Source organism: Triturus cristatus, chromosome 12, assembly GCF_964204655.1.
Source record: "Triturus cristatus chromosome 12, aTriCri1.1, whole genome shotgun sequence".
NCBI classification, from domain to species: Eukaryota; Metazoa; Chordata; class Amphibia; order Caudata; family Salamandridae; genus Triturus; species Triturus cristatus.
Genome location: NC_140595.1, coordinates 109270911 through 109292149, shown reverse-complemented (window position 1 = coordinate 109292149; position 21239 = coordinate 109270911). Strand labels below are relative to the sequence as shown.

The window sequence follows — 21239 nt, the reverse complement described above, 5'->3', positions numbered from 1 at the left end:
GCACGGAGGGTCAGTGAGATACAGGCCCTCTGTTCTAAAGAACCCTACACTACGTTTCATCTCAATAGGGTAGTGATCCTTCATTCCTGCCTAAGGTGGTATCGGACTTTCATGTAAACCAAGCCATCTCCTTGCCAACCTTTTTTCCCAACCCCTCCTCTCCGGCAGAGAGGGCGTTGCATTCTTTAGATGTCAAAAGGGTCCTAAAATTCTATCTAGAAAGGACTAAGAATGTTAGGAAATCTGATCAACTGTTTGTGAACTACGGGGTTGTCCGTATGGGCTTTGCTGCTTCCAAACGTTCCATTGCTAGGTGGATTGTTTCAAGTATTACATTGGCCTACCAACTGGCTCAGAAACCATTGGGGGCGCGCCCTAGAGCGTATTCTACAAGAGGAAAAGCGGCTACCGCTGCTTTTCTCAATAATGTCCCACTCTCAGAGATCTGCAAGGCAGCCACTTGGAGATCTGTCCACACCTTTACCAGACACTATTGTCTGGATTCGGACACCAGAGCAGACACTCAAGTAGGACAAGCCTCCTTGAGGAATCTGTTCCATACATAATCATTTTCATGATTTTCTTTCTCCATGTGTGGTACAATCTTTTTTTCATTTGCCTGCAGGTGGAAGGTGAGCTTGCTACTCTATTCAGTGCTTATGACTATTGATGAGGATCCCCTGGAAGAGAAGGGTAAGTTACTTACCTGTAATCCTAGTTCTCTTCCAGGGGTATCCTCATCAAAGTCATAAGCAACCCACCCACCTCCCCAGGCAAATAAGAAGTGTATTATTCATTATGGAAAGGATATATCTTTGTGTTTAGGACTACGGTCCCGCAAAGAACAACTGACCTAACTGTCACCCCTGAGGCATGATGGGATATGGAAGCCAGGGCTGCCTTAAAGGCACGGTGCCAGTTTTTACCTATACAGGGCTTTTCAGTCTCTATGGTATTGTATTGCAATGCAGCCTGCAGGCTAGCAATGTGTTGTGGATCTGTGTTTCCCACAGTTTTCTCTTTTTTGCTTTCTCATGAGTGTTTACCTCATTAAAAAAAAAAGATTTAGGTGTTTTATTATACCTATATGTATTATTGGATGTGTATTTATACATTGCCTAGCCTTCTTTTTTAGGGGCTGCATTTGCTTGGGAAAAAATAATATATGTTTATACATATACAGAGCTGTATATATGTATGTTTTTTACATATATGATTTTATTATTTCCGGGGTCCCCGCACATGGGCGGGAATATTCAGTGCTTATGACTTTGATGAGGATACCCCTGGAAGAGAACTAGGATTACAGGTAAGTAACTTACCCATCCTGTCTGAGGCCTAGGGAATATTCTTTGAGGAATCTGCGTTTAGACATTCTCTACCAGAAAAGGCATTATAAAAGGTTAAGTAACTGGTTCCTCAAGGTGGGTAGTCCTGTGCGTTATGACTTTCAATCAACATTAGTCTTTTGGGGGCAGTGTGAAGCTAAATGGTGAGTCCTTTGAACAAACTGATGTTTTTAGTTAAAGATCAATCGGTGCACCAAAAAATCAATATAGCCATTCCAAAGTCTGTATCCAAAGTTTGTTCAAGTTCTCTTTTTTATTGGAAACGCATGTCAAGTAACAGGTATACCAGCCAACGCATTTCGTTCAATACAATTGACTTCTTCAGGGCTGTAGAATAGCCGATATATACATAAATAATTTTTATTTTACTTTTACACGGAATACTACTAACAGTTAAAATGACAGTACTAACAAGACAGATGTTAACTGAACCACAATAGAATTTGTTTTAGATTTTTAAAAATTTTTATTAAACCAGTGTTGTCCCATATAATAGGAACAAGAACAACCCACCAAGACCACATAATACAAATGCACTGCGACCAAAGAAAACAGTCACAAACCTTACTATGATAATGCAATCTAGATCACTCCCTGTTCGTCATGTTTTCACTACGTTGTTTATATGAAGAAGAAAAAAAGAAGCCAAGGAGCAAGATAAGGGCCTCAACCAAGGAAACATTACTCCCAAACCGTGATTTTCCCATAAGGTTGTAATAAAAATGTGATTTAGTTGATAGTGATAAAGAGGAAAACCAAAGTAAGAGATATTAATGTAACCCATAAGAATTAGATACAAAATATCTACCCATGGTTTAAAGACAAGAATAATATATAATAAAAACCGTGATCCATGCGTGGATGAAATGTCCAAATGAACCCTCCTGGTAGGTGGAGCCCAAAGAGTGGTAGATGCCCCATATGGGGAGGACTCCAATACCCACCAAAGCAAGTTTGTCTTAGAATAAGAGGCCGATTCTATCTCTGGTGAATACAGATGACTGGAAACTGGACGGATCAGTTTTTCTTTTGTCTTCCTCTTTTTTCTTTTTATCACTATCACTTAAATTACATTTTTAATACAACCTTGTGGGGAAAATCACAGTTTGGAAGTAATGTCTCCTTGGTTGAGGCACTTATCTTGCTCCTTAGCTTTTTTTTCTCTTCATATAAACAACGTAGTAAAATCATAATGAACAGGGAGTGGTCTAGATTGCGTTATCATAGTAATTGACTGTTTACTTTGGTCCCGGTGCATTTGTATTATGTTGTCTTGGTGGGTCGTTCCTGTTCCTATTATATAGGACAACACTGTTTTAAAAAAAAATCTATAATGGTGCAGTTAAGTCTTGTTAGTAATGTCATTTTAACTGTTGGTCAGTTGGATTGTGACAATCTCTTTTTGTATTATATCTGTTGTGCTACAGCCCTGAAGAAGTCCAATGTATTGGATGAAACGCGTTGGCTGGTCTACCTGTTGACATGTGTTTCTAATAAAGAGAACTTGAAGAACAAACTTTGGATACAGACTTCAGAATTGTTATATTATTGATTGGTTGGTGCACCGATTGATCTTTATGTTGAATATTGTTAGGTCCAGCAGGACCGCACCTTGACAGTGGATGCTCAGATTGTGTGGACACATCTTAGGGTACTTTCCCTCTTTTTTTGATACATTTTGGGAATATTAGGTTAGGTGCTAGCTGCTGAAGAGTTTCACTGCCAATATCTGCATGATGATTTTAGTTATTTAGGAGTTACTCTGGCCATGAATTTGTCTTGGAACCCCCAAATAGAAATAATGGCCCTCAAACATCGCCAAATAGCGGGCACATTAGTTAAAAGAATACAAAAGCTCATTTACTAAGCTAATAAGTTAAATTCTCCTGATATGTTAAGCCAAAGTAGTAGGTTCAGGTCTCTATGGTTCAGAACGTTGGGGCTTTGCAAATTTTGCCCCACTTACTGTATCAGAGAACACGTTTTTGCGAAATATAACATGTTTACCACAAATTGCCCCTCAAACACCTGCTTTGTGACCTAGGACGAAAATCTCTAATAGATACAGCAAGACTCCATCCAGTCTTGTATTGGCGTAGACTGTGGTCAAATATGCTGAAGCCCTGAGGGATGTTATGGAGGCCGATTGCTCATAGAAGAAAATTGACCAACATGGAATTGCAGTCTTTATGGGAGAACCCAACTGGTGTACAGTTATCTTGTAAGAAAAAATAAAAGACCAGTATTGGCCCATGATTTACAATGATCTCAGAGCAATTGAGAGCACTACATTGACAGGGAGGTTTTTTTAATTTAAATCCAACACCCTCCATGAGCCTTATTGGGACATTATGTTCAAGCCTTTCGATAGGAGACTATACTTTCAATTTCCCAGAGGAACCCTCCCAATAAAATCTTTTACATGTAGTAGATCTCCCAACGTTGATAACAAATGGCCTTCTCGCACAGATAAAATTGAAACAGTCTCCCATGTCTTGTTTGCCTGCCCAGCATATGTCGACCCGTGGAAATAATAGCAGACGCCTACATGTAAGAATCTGGGCACCAGAAGCAGCAGTGTTGCATTGAGAATACTGCCCTCAGAACAGTCTCTTCAATATGCAAGCTCTGTTGCCAAGTTCTTGGGCTGGATGTGGATTAGAAGATTAAAGTTCAGCTTTTAGCTTTTTAACTTGCTAATTAAAAAAATTGTTCATTTTATGGGTTTTAACATGGCTATGATGACTACATTTCAGTGCAAATATTACATGCAAATTGTGTTGATTAGTTTTATGTGTTTGTACAAACTTTTGTTTTTATATTGCTTTTATGGCATGTATTGCCAAAATAAAGCTTTTTGAACTGAACAGAACTTGTCCTGTGCATCAAAATCTGTTGCATGCTGGCTAAGAAGCAAGCCCCCAGAGAGCTTGAGGCCCCATTCCACCAGGGCAAAGGCTGCTACCACTGCTTTAGCACACAGAGTACCTGTCTTGAACATCTGTCAGGCTGCAATGTGTGTATGTTTACAAAGCACTACTGCCTTGATAGCCGGGTAGGTCGAAAGACACTTTGACCATTCAGTCCTGCAGAACATTTTTGAATTAGCCATCCAAAGACACGCCACGTTAAGAGGTATTGCTTTGGTATCTATTCACCAGGTGAGTAATCTGCAGTTAGACTTATCCATCGGAAGAACAAGTTACCTTTGGTAATGCAGTGTTCGAGGCATATGAGCTGTAGATCGCATACTATGGCATAGATCGCCATCCGGTGTTGGGCTTGAATGTTTGCACTTTATTGTAGAAGTCTTTGTAGTCAAGAGATAGGTAACTCCTCCTTTGATTAGTGGTGCGCATGGCCATCGACTCCATCTCCAGATTGTTTTTTCCCGCCATCGGGTTCGGATGTGATTTGCTGCGCCCTGGGTCGTTTTGATTCCCCTTCGACGTGCAAAGCTCTCACCGCTCGACTGTATTGTTTCGATCGCGATCTCTCAACGCTCATCCACTTTCCAAAGAGATTCTCGAGTCCGGTCATCGACGTGAGCCGTTGGGCCGATCAGCACCATCAACAAGCATATGGAAAGGACTCCATTTAAAAAATGCATTTGTGTGGGCTAAATTCTCCCACACAGATCTCCATGAGGTCTTCAACCTCTGTCTCCAGAACACGAGAGTCGGCACTGCCAGGCTTGTGATTCTTTCAGGTCCAAGAAGACTATACGTGATTGCTGGGCTAGACGTCAGAATATGTCCAGATCAACAGTCTCGGCGCCGGAAGACATCTTCGAGGCAGGCCGCAACGATCCGGAACTGGAGACAGGAGATGAACAAGCCAGCGTCTCCGAATCAGACGAATCACTCAGAAGACCGGTCGATTACTCCAGGTCAACAAACCGTGAGTACTGACGTCGACGCCTGGCCCCGAAAAAACACAAGGCTCCGGTAACACCTTCACCTAAGGTTCTGGGTCGACACCGTGGTAATGCTTCAGAATCCCCGCCTCCGGGCCCGGCTCCGAAGCCCACTAAACCATCAGGCAGCTCGGGATCGAGCCAGTCACAACACGGTGCCGAAAAACCCTCTTCAGCACCGAAACATAAGCCCAAGGTACCGTCTACTCTAGACTCTTAGGCACCGAAACCCAAAATACTAGAAACTTCAGCACCAAAGCAAACTCCATCCAAAACTTCGGATCCGAAAAAACACCCGAAATCTTTGGAGTCGAAAACACCACCTTAGCAGAAGGACACAAACTCCTCCTAAAGCTAAGGAAGATAGGCCAAAAGGATCCCTAATCCGGATCCTAAGCAGAAGAGACGGCATATTGACCGCATTACTGGGCAAGTCACCTCTATACCACCTAAAAGAAGGAAATAGACACTTCAGAAACACCTGAGATACCCTCAAAGAAAAAGCATTTGCAATGCAAAAGGTCTTGCAGTTAAGAGTTTAAGCTATTGACATTGCAAATAACAATGCCTTTTATTTTTGTTTTCTTTTAAAAAAAACTAAATATACGTTTACACGTGTGATGGAAGTGGGGATGATGCAGCAGGTGCATGCACTTTTAAGGGCGTTTGTATGCACCATGTTACACTTCTAAGAGTATCTGTCTGGAATGTGCAGGACGTTTAAGGTCAGGTTGTTACAGGATGTGCACCTATTTACATGTGTATGTGCAAGAGCATTCTGCCGTAGCATATCCATCTATGTGCATGCATGTGAGTAGTATGTGCAAGGGCTTTGACATACAACACGTGCCTTTGGTTTATAAAAACGGAGTGCACAACGTGAACTGGCATTTGTATGTGCACCGCTTTACATTTATGCAAAAAAATTGCAAGGGCGGGACTGCTATGTACGTGTTTGTAAAGATTTATTGTAAGTAGCATGTAGCACCTGCACATATGTAAATTGAGAGAGAGTCATTACGATGCAGCATGTGAACCCTGCTTGCTAATGTGCCCATGTCGTAGGTGCAAGGGCATTCCCCTGACCAAAGTGCTCATATTTACAATTATTTTGATAGTGTGCAAGTCCCTGCTCTGTGTGTATGTCTTCCTGTTTACACATTCACAATCTGCAAGGACATTTGAATGCAGCACGTGTGCATACATTGACTTGACAGTACACTGTTTACATGCTGCTCGTAAACCATGGAAACCTAGTGCCTCACTAAGTGCTGCCAACAAAGTCACAACTTTATGATTGTAATAACTCCCTTCTGCTCACGGGAGTATCATACATACCTTTTCGAGGCAGTGCAACTTCCAGTTTGGGGGCTTTCCTCTGTGTTGCCTGTAATCTCTATAAAGATCGTTCTGGAAGCACGGCCTCTATGCTTTGAGGGGAAGTTTAGCAGATCTGTACGTGACACATACATACTCTGCCTGAGCTGCAGATTTTGGAACTGGGGTACCAGGTTTGAGTCAACGTTCGACCCAACATCCTGTGATTTTGGGCGAAGCACTTTTTTTGCAGACCCGAAAGTATTGGAGCGCGTTACATGAGCACCAGTTACGTTACACAAGGACACATTCATTTTGGCAGACGCAGGAAGATTAAGTGATTTGCCCAGCTCCAAAATCGGAAGCTCTGGCCATTACGCCACATCCTCTCTTTAGCCCCCGCCTAAAAACACACAAAAAAGTAAACGTGTCATTGGGTAAGGATGTCCCTAAAGCACACACGGGGAGCACTGATAGTAATCTACAGACGGAGCTGAATGAAGTTCGCAGAGAGGGCTCTGAATGAAGTACACGGACGTGGCTCATTCAAACACTCACATTGGGCTACGACTAGTATATTATTCTGACTGGCGTACGTAGATACGCTTTAAATGAAGTATTTCATTGACTTGGCTGTGAATAAAGAAAACTGGCGGTGCTTTGAGCTAAGAATTCCGTATATTTTGTTTATTTTATAGTATCCCTGGTGTCCACAGTGACAGTTTAGGTAAAGGGTAGGGCTTGGCCCAAAAGTACAGCGCCCCAATACAAGAGGGGAGGGGTTTAATGCGAGGGCTCCCCGCAGCAGCAGCGCCCAGTGGGGGTGGGTGGCGGACCCGGGCGTGTCCCTGCTTTAATACAGACCCTGTGCCTCAGTGGCAGGCTTGTGGAGAGAGATAGGCAGATAAGGTGGAGAATGGAAGAAAGGGTTTATACAATGGGGGCCATCGTGGCAGCGGATGGAAAATCCAACGGGGTGATGAGACAAAGACTGGACGGGATGGGAATGAGAGAAGGTGTCTGGTAGGGGGAGAGGCCGAGAGATGAGAGGGGGCGGAAACGTCCGTGCGTTTTTACAGAGAGGTGAGAGGAGACAGGCAAATGGAAACATGCGAGAGAGATGAGTGACATACGGGGAATGCAGACAGACATGATCTATAGCATGCCAGAGAGAGCGCGAGAGGTGAGCTCGGAGAGCCGATGTGAAGAGACAATGCCGCGCCACCGGCCTGGTCTCTGGAGCCAGCATGGGTACAGTGAGCACTGCCAGGGAGCAAGAGAGCACCAATCACGCCACAAGAAAACAATCTTTCGTCATCTGCTTTCATTCAGCCGCTTGTTTATAAACACGGGGCTGAGTGAAAACCGATGGCTGGCCCCCTAAGATAAGAAATACCTTTGCGACTGAAGGAAAGCAGACGAGCCAGTCCGGGTGGGCCGGCCCAAAAAGCAAGAGAGAGGAAACCCAAAGAGCTAATTTCCAATGGCAGCCCACCGTCTACCATAAAGGTGACGCCAGCCAATGGAAATAAGGGGCGGGGCTTGAAGCCCTTTTCTCAAACTCCTTGTTGACAATAAATCTCGCTGCAACGCTAAGCGAGACCTAAAAAAGATTCAGCCACCCCACCTATGAGGCCTTTTTCACCACCTCCACAGCTTCCAGCCGTTATACTTTCTCCAGCACACTCTCCAACACCTTCTCTATCACTTGCAACACAAGATGACGTTGAGGATTTAGGGGGTGGGGATGAAAACATAGACCCACCACATCATGATACAGATACTGATGACACCCACAGTATTCCACCTCATGACTCTTGAAGATAATGTCCCAGATGTACCTGAGCCAGATTTATATCCATCCAGACCATCCGCTCCAGATGACAACGTATGGTTTGCGCAACTAATAAATAGAGCTGCACAATACTATGGGGTTCAACTCCATTCAGACCCCTGGAAGAGGATTTTTTATTAGGCATTTTCACAGCCTCAAAAAACACTCACTATGCTTAAAGGGATGATTAAACATGCCCTTGAGTTTTTTTAAAGACCCTGTCAGAGCTAGGGTACTCAATCCTAGAATTGAGGAAAAAATACAAAGCAGCTCCAAATGATCCAGTTTACATAAAAAGTCAACTTTCTCTGGACTCATTGGTAGTGGCGTATGCCCGTTAACGGGCAAATTCCCAAACCACAGGTGATGCACCTCCGCCAAAGAGTCTAAACTACTAGACGCATCAGGTAAGAGTTGCGTCCCAGGCAGCAAGCTTCTGGCGTATCGCCAACTCGCAAGCCTTACTAGCAAGGTATAACAGGGCTCACCACGATGAGCTTGAAAAGCTCATGCAGCATCTCCCAGACCAATATAAGACCAAGGCAAACGATCTTATACAAGAAGGGAAATTAATTACAAACACCTCAATTAAATGTGCCCTAGATGCAGCAGATACAGCAACTCACGCAATTAATACAAGTGTGTTACTGCGCAGACATACGTGGCTATGCATATCTGGTTTCAAACAAGAGGTACAGTCTACCATCCTCAATCAACCCTTGGATCAGGAACACTTGTTTGGACCTACTGTGGACACATCTTTAGAATAGATGAAAAAGGACACAAACCGCCAAATCCATGGAGGCTCCACAAGCAACAACTAGTAGAGGTTCCTTTCGTCGCTCGTCTTATAGGGACGCCTCCAAAACAACTGGCACAGAAAACACCACTTCATCATACAAAAGCCCCACTCAAATTTCCCCTAGCAGAGGATATTTTAGAGGGACTTACAGAGGCAATAGAAACCGGGGCAGAGGACGTGGTTTTAATACCCGCAACTCCCCCACCACAAAACAGTGACTTCCCTCCATTCCCCTAAGACAACTCCACTCTGAGGAAGACTATCACAGTTCCTACCTGTCTGGAATTCCATCACCACTGACAAGTAGGTAAGACAAATGATCCAGTATGGTTACTGCCTAGAACTTATTTCACATCCCCCCCCCCCCAACATACCTCCCAGACAATGTCCAATGTTCACAGAACATCTAGCGCTTCTCTAGCAGGAGGTTCTCTCTCTCTTGCAAAAGTATGCAATAGAACCGGTTCCCCTACACCAGCAAGGTACAGGGGTTTACTCCCTTTATTTCCTCATTCCCAAAAAGGACGGCTCTCTCAGGCCAATATTAGACCTCATACCGTTAAACCTGTACATACAATCCGACCACTTCCACATGGTCACGTTACAACAGGGCCTCCCACTGCTCCAACAAAACGATTTCCTTGCCACTTTAGATCTCAAGGATACCTACTTCCACATTCCTATTCACCCTGCTCACAGGAGGTACCTACGGTTCGTAGTGGACGGACATTACCAATTCAAAGTCCTTCCATTCGGGGTCACAACAGCACCCTGAGTCTTCACAAAATGTCTCGCACTGGTAGCAGCCCACTTAAGACAACACATTCATGTGTTTCCTTACATAGACGACTGGCTCATAAAAGCCAAGTCACGCAGCAATTGTGTACAACAAACATACAACACGATCCAGCTGCTGCACAACTTAGGATTCACCATAAACCTCACCAAGTCACATCTCCAACCGTCCCACACCCAACAGTATCTAGGTGCAACAATAGATACTTCCAAAGCCCTTGTATACCCCAATCCAGCCAGTATGCAAGCCCTCATAACAAAATTTCAACTGCAACACTCACTACCAGCTCGAGTGTTCATGCAGTTAATAGGGATGATGGCCTTTTGCATCTAAATTGTCCCTTACGCAAGACACCAAATGCGTCAGCTACAAGAATGTCTAGCACAACAGTGGAACCAAGCTCAAGGTCCTCTTTCAGATCTGGTGTTGGTGGACAGCTGCACATATCACTCTCTGCAATGGTGGAGCACACAAAATCTTTCCAAAGGGCGGCCGTTCTTAGACCCGGTTCCACAAATAGTACTAACAGCGGACGCATTGCTATCCGGCTGGGGAGCTCATCTCTTAAACCACACCATTCAGGGTATGTGGACCCCTCGACCGAAACTCCTCCACATCAATCACCTGGAGTTGTTGACCATATTTCTCGCCCTAAAGTCATTTCAGAAACATCTCCTAGGCAAAACTTTCCTCGGACGGACGGACAACATGACAGCAATGTACTATATACAAAAACTGGGACACACACACTGCAGCTTTCACGCTTAGCACAGAGCATTTTTTAGATGGGCCATTCCTCTAAAGAAATACCTCTTATCAGAGCATCTACCTGGAATACACAATCCAAAGGCAAAGCGATATGGATGAACTGGTCAGGCAGATTTGCGTACGCTTTTCCGTCTCTCTCGCTCATTCCGTTACTGGTGTGCAAGCTTAGTCTTTCACAATGATCCTGGTTGCTCCAACATGGGCACGACAACCATGGTTCACGACACTGCTGGAACTCTCCGTAGTTCCACACCAAAAGCTGCACCTTTCCCCAAAGCTTCTCACACAGAACCATGGAGAGATCAGACATCTAGAACCAGCTCAACTGAACCTAGCGATCTGGCTCCTGAAGTCTTAGTTTGGTTACCTCAATCTCCCACCAGACTGTATGAACGTCATTAAAGAAACTAGACGTCCTACCACTAGAGCATGCTATGTAGCTAAATGGAAAAGATTAGTTATTTACTGCAATAACACAATCAATCCACTAGATGCTTCAACTCAAAATATTATCTGTGATCTCCTGTATCTACAAAGCTGTAATCTGGCATATACATCCATACGATTTACATCTTGCAGCTATAGCAGCTTACTTACAAAACAGAAAACACTTGTACATAGAAGGCCTTAAAAGAATAATTCCTCCCAGAATCCCACCCTCTCCAGTATTGAATCTAAACATTGTCCTTACTAGGCTCATGGGTCCCCCATTTGAACCTTTACATAAATGTGAGTTACAGTTCCTCACATGGAGAGTAGCTTTCCTTGTGGCCATCGCATCTCTCAGAAGAATAAGTGAACTCCAGGCATTAACCATACAAGAACCATTTTTGCAAATACATCACAAAGTAGTTTTTAGGACAAACCCTAAATTCTTACCTAAAGTAGTTTCAGCTTTTTATCTTAACCAGTCTGTTGAGCTCCCAGTATTTTTCCCTCAACCAGACTCAGTAGCTGAACGGGCTCTTCATACGCTTGACGTCAAGAGCTATTCTTTACTACATTGAAAGGACAAAGTTTCAGGAAAACTAAACCACTTTTCATAGCTTTCTCGCCACCACACAAGGGCAATCCTATATCAAAAGCTGTAATTACCAGGTGGATCATTAAATGCATTCAAATATGCTACCAAAAAGCAAAGCGTACGTTATCCATTCCCCCTAGAGCGCATTCCACACGCAAAATAGGGGCATCCATGGCATTCTTAGGAAACATCCCCATGGATGACATTTGCAAAGCCGCAACATGGTCTACACAGCACACTTTCACAAAACACTACTGTGTAGATGTGCAGGCAAACAAGCTAGTGTGGGCCAGGCTGTACTAAGAAGACTTTTTCAAACTACTGCAACACATACAGGTAGCCACCACTAACGGGGTAACTGCTGTATAGTCTATGCAAAAGTATGCGATCTACAGCTCATATGCCTCGAACAGAAAATGCTACTTGCCAGTATGCATCTGTTCTTGGCATGTAGAGCTGTAGATCCGCATACGCCCACCCCGGACACCTATGTGTTGCAGTACTATCTTACTTGGATACATTACACATGGACATCTTTTCTAGTTCCAACTAACTCCATCTTCACCCTTTATGGCGAGTACAATCTGGAGATGGAGTCGATTCCCATGCGCACTACTAACTAAAGGAGGAGTCCACTATCTCGTGACTACAAAGACTTCTACAATAACAAAATGCAAACATCCGAGCCCAACACCAGATGGCGATCTATGAAAAAGTATGCAGCTCTACTTGCCAAGAAAAGAAGCATACTGGTAAGTACCATTTTCCTTCTGCTGGATACAGTAACTGCAGATTCTTCACTGTCGTCGTCCCCCCCCCCCCCCCCCCCCCCCAATTCTCTGTAACGGACTCTTTTCTAAATCTTACAAGGGTCCCAATTTAGAGATCTGCACCCCTGTGGCTCGTGGTGCAGGTAGAGCTCAAAAAGAAACTGGCATCCACGTGCAGGGGTGGTCATGTGTCTGTCACTGACTGGACGGAGTCAACAGTCACCTACCAACACGCGAGGGGTTTCTAAAACATTGCTTAAAATCCAGGCTGGCACCTGTGGGTATTCAGAAGAAGAGGATTCTACTGTTAGAGTATCCACCAGAAAGAGCATTACCAAATGTAAGTAACTTGTTCAGTCTTTTCTACCTAGTTTGGCCAGTTTTCTGGGGGTCTGTGGTGGACTGGTCATGTCTATGCTATGTACTGTATTGCAGCTTTTGTGTAGCTGTTAATATCTCTGATAAAGCTGCAAAGTGCTTAGATTTGCATCAGACCTTTAAGTGCTCTTATGGAGTGTATGATTGGAAAGATTTTGGATATAGTATCATGAGTCATGGCTCAAGGATGTATTTGTGTGCCTTGGTTGTTGTTTGTCATAATCTCAGCTTGTTGCCTTCTTTGGCTTTGTGGGTCCCAACCAATGTGATGAGCAGACTGTTCCCTATCTTTTATCTTCTTCCAGCTTTTTACTGGTGTGCCGAGCCCATTGGCCAGAGTGTCCCTCTGTTTTGGGATCGGGCACTAATCCTGCTGTTTTGGGGCTACCACACTTGGTTCTGGGTTTTCCCTCTGCCTGGCTCGGTCTGCTGTACTTACATTGTGGCGCCTTTTTTGTTATATGTAGTGTCAGAATGTGGCTTCCCATGGTGCTATATTTTCTTTGTTTATTTGTATTCCTGGTTTGCGATCTAAGAGTGGCTTACTGCAAATTCTTTGTCATTGGTCTTGGCTATTTTGTGTGTTTTTATTAGCAACAGTTGTTTCCCTGGCACAACATTATGACCGGACCCTGACATAGAAGGGGAATGAAAAGATGGTCAGCAGATGAGAGGATAGGATCTTTCATAGATTAAAATATTTGAATCATTCCATCAGACTGTGAATCCTCAGTTACACATTAAACAGCAGTGTAAATAAACACTAAAAAGAAGCGGAGGTTTTTTCCTAGTGATATAAAGTGTATTTGAAGAGGCAAGAATTGTTGTTTTTACTACACTCCTGGAAAAAAGTGCAGACTAATATCGGGGCATTAACCCCTTTGGTGTGTCTCATATGCTGGTAAATGTCCTTGCAGATCTATTTGACATGCATCAGTGGTTACTTTGCACCTTTTGAAACCACTGAGATTCTTAATGCAGGTAATACCCAAAAGACCAGACACACCATGTCTATATTCTATTCAGATGTTTTTCTCATTTTCATAGGTTTTATCACTTGACAGGGAATCAGCAAATTACAGTTCTTCCTATGTCACACACCTTCCTGCACTAGTGGTCATTAGATGATTGCACTTTGCTTTGCCACACTTTATACTGCATTCTCTTTCTACTATTTAATTTTGCAGCTCATGTCATTTTTCTCTGGCACTTAAAATCAACACATGATCTTGGTTCTGCTTTATACTATGCTAGTTGGGTTTCGGCTTGGCACACTGCCTGGACACCATGTGACAATCTTCAATGCTTTTGAGGCTTGGCATTCTAGTGGGTCACTGCTTTCAAAAGGCACCTGCAGTAGCATTCAGTCCAATTTAGAAGAGCAAGGGACCAACTTTAAGATGACTGCTTTTGTGAACAAATTTTAAGTGATTGAAGCTGGCGTTTTAAATGATGCTTGAGGATATTTTGTGAGTTGAGTTTTTTTATATATATATATCGTATATGTCTTGGGACTTCGAGCATATCGTATATAGGAAGATTTGCAGAAAAGCAGTCAACAGATTTTTTGATTTCCTTTTTTTTCTTCTTTTTGGAAAGAACTATTACAGTACTAATGGGAACTACTATAGGAGATATCTGAAGAATGGTACACAGAGATCCTTTCGCCGGAGTGATTGGAAGAACACTGCTTAAATGCTTATCGCAGGCAAGGAGCTCAAGTGCTGGTATGACCTCTCTCCGGAGGGATCTAAAAGGCGTCCGTGGCAAGATACGTGTGGAGGATACTTTCTAGAATAGTTATGAAGCAGACGTTTTGTCTGCCCTGCTCAGCTTTTGCAGAATGATTGTGAACCATGGTAATATCAGAAGAATTCTATAGGATGATCCTTTGAGAAGCTCTTGCTCTAAAGATGAGGTGAAATTTCTAACTGAACTAAGCGTGAAGTGCTTTGAAGCCATTAGTTAGAAGTGTAGGTGAATTACCATTAACTATTTTCAGAGTTCACAATTTTTTGCAAATAAATGCTACTGCAGGCTCTCCTATAGTAGATTCAAAACGCATACTAAACAGCAGGATTGACTGCGTCATTTTTTGTACAGGTATGTTGGGTTTGAAAAGGGGGAAGAAATATTTTGAGAATTTGTTCTTTAAGCAAACATCTACTAATTTGTGGGGCTATAAGGCAGGAAACTATTTAAAACTGGTAGGACGGCCTTACAGGGTTTTAGTGTAAGATGCATGACTTGCTGATTGTTTTGCCTCCTTCATATTACCCAAGTATTAGAATAGTGTTGCCTTTTGACCAAGATCAGGAAATGCAAGCCTTTAAAAGCACGCAGCCAGGTGTTGACTGTGAATTCACGTCATCATTTCATTGCCCGTCATGCTTCCACCTTTTTCTTTTGTCTGTCCATTTGTGAGGACTTAAAAGTTTTCCACAAGTGTAAATTCCTGAGGGTTTCACTCCAGGGCAGCCTTGTAATGTCAACAGGGCATAAGTGATGCTCATTGTGTGGACCTATTCTGCTGCAGCTGTTTCTCCAGACATGATGTACAATTTAGCAACTTGGGCCTTTTTTTCTGAACAGTCTGCTTTTGATATTGGACTGATCGGTTTTTCAGAAACTTTAGAAGTTGTTGGGGAAAAATCAACAAAAGTCCTGGTTTTGATAGTGGGTTTCCAAATGCATAATTTAACAGTGACTGCTCCTCTTTAATATCTTTTGGTGTATATAAGTGTAATGAGTGTGGCTATTCCTTAATTCTGAACAAATTGTGAATATCCACTAGGTGAATGTGAATATATCCCCTTCCTCTGCAAAAATGTCAGTTTTGCAGCGTGAATCTTTGGTGGATTCACTAGGCTGTGCATTATTCTGCCTTTTTGTGGTTGTGTCCGGAATCGTAGTTTTTTTTTTTTTTTTCCCGTGGCCCAGGCGGGCAGTGACGTCCCACCATTTGGTGTCCTTCGTGACGTCTGCTCGCTTTCTGCGGAAGCTCCCACCTTTGGTCGCCATCTTCAGATTCTTTTTTCCGCCGTTGGGTCTTCATCGTTACCGAAGAGTTCCAGAGTTTTGGAAGAGGAATCAAGGAAAATCGACGAAGAAGCAAGTTTTCAACCACACCGAACTACAGGTCAGGTACCCGGAGCGACGAGGGAGAAGTTTTGCGGCCAAAACCTCGACTTTCGGATGCGCTCGCAGGGGGAACCCTAAGCGCGGGTATGGACAAAACGCCGTTCAAGTTTTGCACCAATTGTCACCACAAGTACGCCAAGAAGGATTAGCATCCAGTCTGCAACCTCTGCCTGCCGCTCGACCACAGCAGCGAAGACTGCAACGCCTGCTCGGCGTTTACACCGAAGACCCTCAGAATAAGGGAGAGGCAGAGAAGGGCGAACCACAACATGCAGGGCCAGGGGCCACCTCCATCGCTCTGAGACTTGGGGGTCTCCAGTGGAGAGGAGGAGAACATCACCAAAGGACCAGAAGAGGTCATTTAGGTCCATAAGAAGACGTCGAAGGAGGTTAGGGAGTCGTCGACCCCTAAACACTCGGGCGACTCTCGAAAGGGTGAAGCAAAAGCCCCGAGCGACACTCACAGAAGTGAAGCCAAGTCCTCGAAGGAAGCTCTGCCGTCAAAACAAACTCAACGAAAGCAACAGCTACCAGGGACAGTCAACCGAGTGAATCCTTCAAAAAAGACTCCTAATTGGCGAAAGCCCTCGAGAAACAAAGTTCGTCAAAGGTTGTCCTCAAAAAGGACACCTCGGCGCCGAGAAAAGGCCAGACTTCGTCGTCGACGGCCACGAAAAGAAGCGCTCCAGCCCTAGATGCCGAACACGCCGCCGAGATGGAGAGGAAGAAGAGGAGGCTCTAGGCCGAAATGGCGAGCATCATTCAACGGAAAAAGGACTTCAATGAGAAGATGAGCCCATACACCATCCCGCCGAAACCCGTGGTCGAAGGAGACAACGAGGACACGGAACCGCCGAAAACCCCCGACCCAGTCGAGGAAATCAGGGACGAAGACTACTATTTCGAGGGAGAAAGCGATGAAGACCTTCAATCCTACCGGTACTCGACCCCCTCGGAGGCGCAAGACATGGATTGGCAAGATCTCGACACAGAATCGCCGCAAGAAGGGGTAGACACGTAGGCCTTCGCCGCTAGACATCATAGGGGTCTACAACATGGTCGTGCAGACTGCTGCACAGACTTATGGGGTGAAAATGGAGGAAGAGAAGCCGAAATCATGTTTCCTCCTAGAAACTCTGCTGCCACAACAAACTAAGAGCCAATTCCTGCCCATGCTCACCAGTGTGCTGAATCAAGGAAGAGAGGCCTTTAAGGAGCCTGCAACATGCAAGGCTGTGACCCCTAGGACTGAGAAGAAATACAAACATTCTTCACAGGACCCTGCATACAGCCAAGGTTCAGTGCCAGCCGACTGCATTATTGAAGCAACGGGTAGGAAGAGGGCCAATGTACCCACTAATGCCGGACCACCTCCAGACAAGGAGAGTAGGAGGATTGACCTCACAGGGAGTAAAGTGGAGAGAAATGCGGCAATCCAATGGCGCAACGCTAACTCAAATGCCCTGATTAACACGCTTATCAACACTGGGATGAAGTAGGACAGCTCTTAAAACATCTACAGGAACAGTAACAGAAAAGAGCTACTCACCTGGTAGAGGAAGGGAAAAGCATGGCGAATACATGCCTAAAATCGGCATTTGATGCGGAAGAAACATCAAGCAGGCTAGTGATGATAGGAGTGACTGAGAGAAGACAAGCATGGCTCAGAATTTCGGGATTCAAGCCAGAGGTGCAAAGCAACATCCTAAACACACCTTTTAACGGAGAGCAACTGTTTGACACGCCAGTCGACGACAAGTTGACACGGCTTAAGAAATACCACGAAACTGCAAGGTCCATGGTGGCGTTGCAGTTCAGGGTAATGAGAAGGGGCACACCCACGAGAAAACCAGGTGGTAGGGGAGGCAACGCACCCTCCACGTCGCACCAAACGTTCCAGCAAGGCTACCAAGGGAACAACCAAAGCCAGCAACAGCAGGGACAGCAGCAGCAGAACTGGCAATACCAGCACCGGGGCCAGTCCTTTCGAGGGCATGGAAACGGACCAGGACAAACACGGAGAGGACGACAACAGCCCTCAACCAAGTGACTCCAACAAAGAAAATGCCCCCACCCTAGCAACACCTCGGGGTGGGCGGAAGGACACAAAGGGAAACTCCAGCCAAACGTTCAACGACAAACAGCACCTCGAACACTCAACACCGTTAGGGGGAAGAATAAGAGACTTCATCCAGGAATGGAGAAAGGTCACATCAGACAAATGGATACTAAACATCATACAATATGGATACTGTATAGAGTTAGAAAGTCAGCTTCCGAACAGAAAACCAAGAAACAGGGCACACTCACCAAAGGAACTCTCGCTCCTGCAGCTAGAAGTGCAAGAACTGCTCAGCAAGGAGGCAATAGAGGTGGTATCAAAGGAACAAAGGGGTTTACTCAACTTACTTCCTAGTGCCAAAGGTGGAAGAGACACTAAGACCTATCCTAGATCTAAGGTTCCTGAACAAATTCATAAGAACACAAAGGTTCAAGAGGACTTCCCTACAAGAGGTAATACCACAAATACAACAGGGAGACTTCATGGCGACTATAGATTTAGAGGACGCATACTTACACATCCCCATCAAACACAAGCGCCTGCTGAGGTTTGTGATCAATCAAAGCCGCTACCAGTTCACAGTACTGGCATTCGGCCTCAAATCGGCACCAAGTGTGTTTACAAAATGCCTAGCAGCTGTCACAGCACACCTACGAAGGCAAGGAATACACATATACCCCTATCTCGACGACTGGGTCGTAAAGGCAAACTCGTACGACCAATGCAGACTTCACATCCAGCAGGTCATACTAACACTGACAAGACTGGGTTTCTGAATCTATTGGGAGAAATCGTCAACCGAACCAGAGCAGATCAAGATATTCTTAGGGGCAGAGATCGACACCATTCAGGTCAAGGTGTTCCCCAGCAGGAAGAGAACATTGGCGATACTGAAGGAAACATGTCATTACCGCAAGGGGCAAGTTCTGACAGAGGACAGCGAGTAAACTGATGGTAATGATGGCGTCATGCATCCACCTAGTCCCAAATATTCGACTACACATGAGACCATTCCAGGAATGGATCCAGCAGCAATGGTCACAGGCCACCGGGAGTTGGGTAGATCTTGTGGTTGTCACGCACTCAGTGCAGCAGGAAATAGCGTGGTGGAAGAAGGTAAACTCATCACAGGGGAAGCCATTCACACAACCAACTCCAACAGAGACCATCACAACGGACACCTCCCAGCTGGGGTGGGGCGTACACATGAACAAGCTCAACGTGAGGGGTCTATGGTCGCAGCAAGATGCGGTCAGACACATCAACTACCTGGAACCAAAGACTGTATTTCTAGCCTTAAAAGCCTTTCAGAAAGAGCTGTAAGAGAACAGGGTGCTGATCCAAACAGACAACACAACCACCATGTTTTACATCAACAAACAAGGAGGAACACAATCAGTACCATTATCAGGGCTAGCACAAGAAATTTGGAGATGGGCTATCCCACTGAAAATAGACCTAGCAAAACATCTCCCAGGAAAGGAAAATGTGGAAGCAGACCAGCTCAGCAGACAGACTTCGGCTTCCCATGAATGGGAGCTCAACCAGCAGGCAATAGAGAAGCGTTACCAGAAATGGGGTACTCCACAAATAGACCTATTTGCAACACACCAGAATACAAAATGCTGACACTTGGCATCCAGACAACTGGACCACCGGTCCCAAGGGAATGCGCTATGGATAAGTTGGTCAAAGATCTTTGCATACGCTTTTCCCCCAATACCACTGATACACAGGGTACTCGGCAAATGCAGAATCAGCAACTTGATACTTATAGCACCTCAGTGGGCCAGACAGTCCTGGTTCTCGCAGATAGTGGGAATGGCACAAGTCCCAGCACACAGGTTCGCATGGAGAAGGGACCTGTTAATGCAAAACCGAAGGGTGCTTCACCCAGAACCAGAGGATCTCAGCCTAGCAGCATGGCTCCTGAAGACCTAGAATTTGGGCACCTAAAACTACCAGCAAGTACTATGGCATTATTCAGAGAGGCAAGGAGGCCTACCACAAAGTGCTACATAGCAAAATGGAAGAGGTACTCCCAATGGTGCATCAAGTAGAGACTAGAATGGAAGGTCACAAGGGAATCAACAGTACTAAAGTACTTAACACACCTGCTACAAAGCGGATTAAGCTTCACATCCCTGAGGGTGCACTTGGCTGCGGTGGTGGCCTACACAAGAGGAGAAACAGGGAAAAGTTTCTTCACCTCTCAAGTGGTGAAGAGATTCTTGGAAGGGGCCAAGAGAATCGCCCCCCCAAAGAGGATGCCCGCACCAGCATGAAACCTCAACGTAGTGCTAACTCAACTGATGAAGGCACCCTTTGAACCTATTCACAAGGCTACACTACACATGCTCACGATAAAGACTGCCTTCTTAGTGACGATCACGTCACTATGAAGAGTGAGTTGCAAGTGCTCACACTCAAAGAGCCCTACTTAAAAATACACAAGGGCAGGATTGTAATGAGGACGGACCCACACTTCATGCCAAAGGTGGTGTCTCGGTTCCATATTAACCAAACAAGCCAGATACCAAGTTTTTCCAAAAACCGACCACATAAACATAAAGGGCTCTACACACACTAGACGCCAGAAGGGCTGTAATGCACTATATAGAGAGAACCAAAGAATGCAGGAAAACTAAACAGTTCTTTGTCTCCTTCGCAAGCAGTTTTCTGGGTTGACCAGTCTCCAAGAATACCATTGCACGATGGATTGCGCAGACAATTCAACTCTGCCACAAGCAGGCAGGGCAACAGTTACAAGGAGCAGCTCCGGCTCACTCAACAAGGAAGAAAGGAGCAACAATTGCTTTCCTAGCAAACACCCATCTGTGACATTTGCCAAGCGGCAACATGGTCTTCAGTGCATATGTTCACCAAGCACTACTGTGTGGATATTCAAATGAACAAAGAAGCGCAAGTGGGACAGAAGGTCTTACAACACTTATTCAGTGACCAGTGCTCATCTTCCACCCAGCCACCACAATAAGGACAAACCGCTACAAGTCTATGCACAGCATAGTGAATCCAGAAAGATTCACACTGCAAAACGTAAAGTTTACCTGTCTGTGTAGTT

General features: G+C 44.8%; 1 protein-coding gene across 39 annotated transcripts in view; it reads left to right on the top strand.

Annotated features, from left to right (window-relative positions):
* UBAP2L (ubiquitin associated protein 2 like) overlaps nt 1–21239 on the top strand; it is a 658575-nt gene that overhangs the window by 615550 nt on the left and 21786 nt on the right. For 2 of the 39 annotated variants that reach the window (XM_085638888.1, XM_085638881.1), the window contains one exon: nt 14554–14681. The exons of 34 other annotated variants lie outside the window; for them this stretch is intronic. In XM_085638888.1, the coding sequence (XP_085495014.1) occupies nt 14554–14649 (96 nt within the window). In that variant the 3' untranslated portion in view covers nt 14650–14681. Of the gene's footprint in view, nt 1–14553; nt 14682–21239 lie in introns of those variants that run through there. 3 more of the 39 variants (XM_085638889.1, XM_085638883.1, XR_014972271.1) reach the window with 2 other exon arrangements.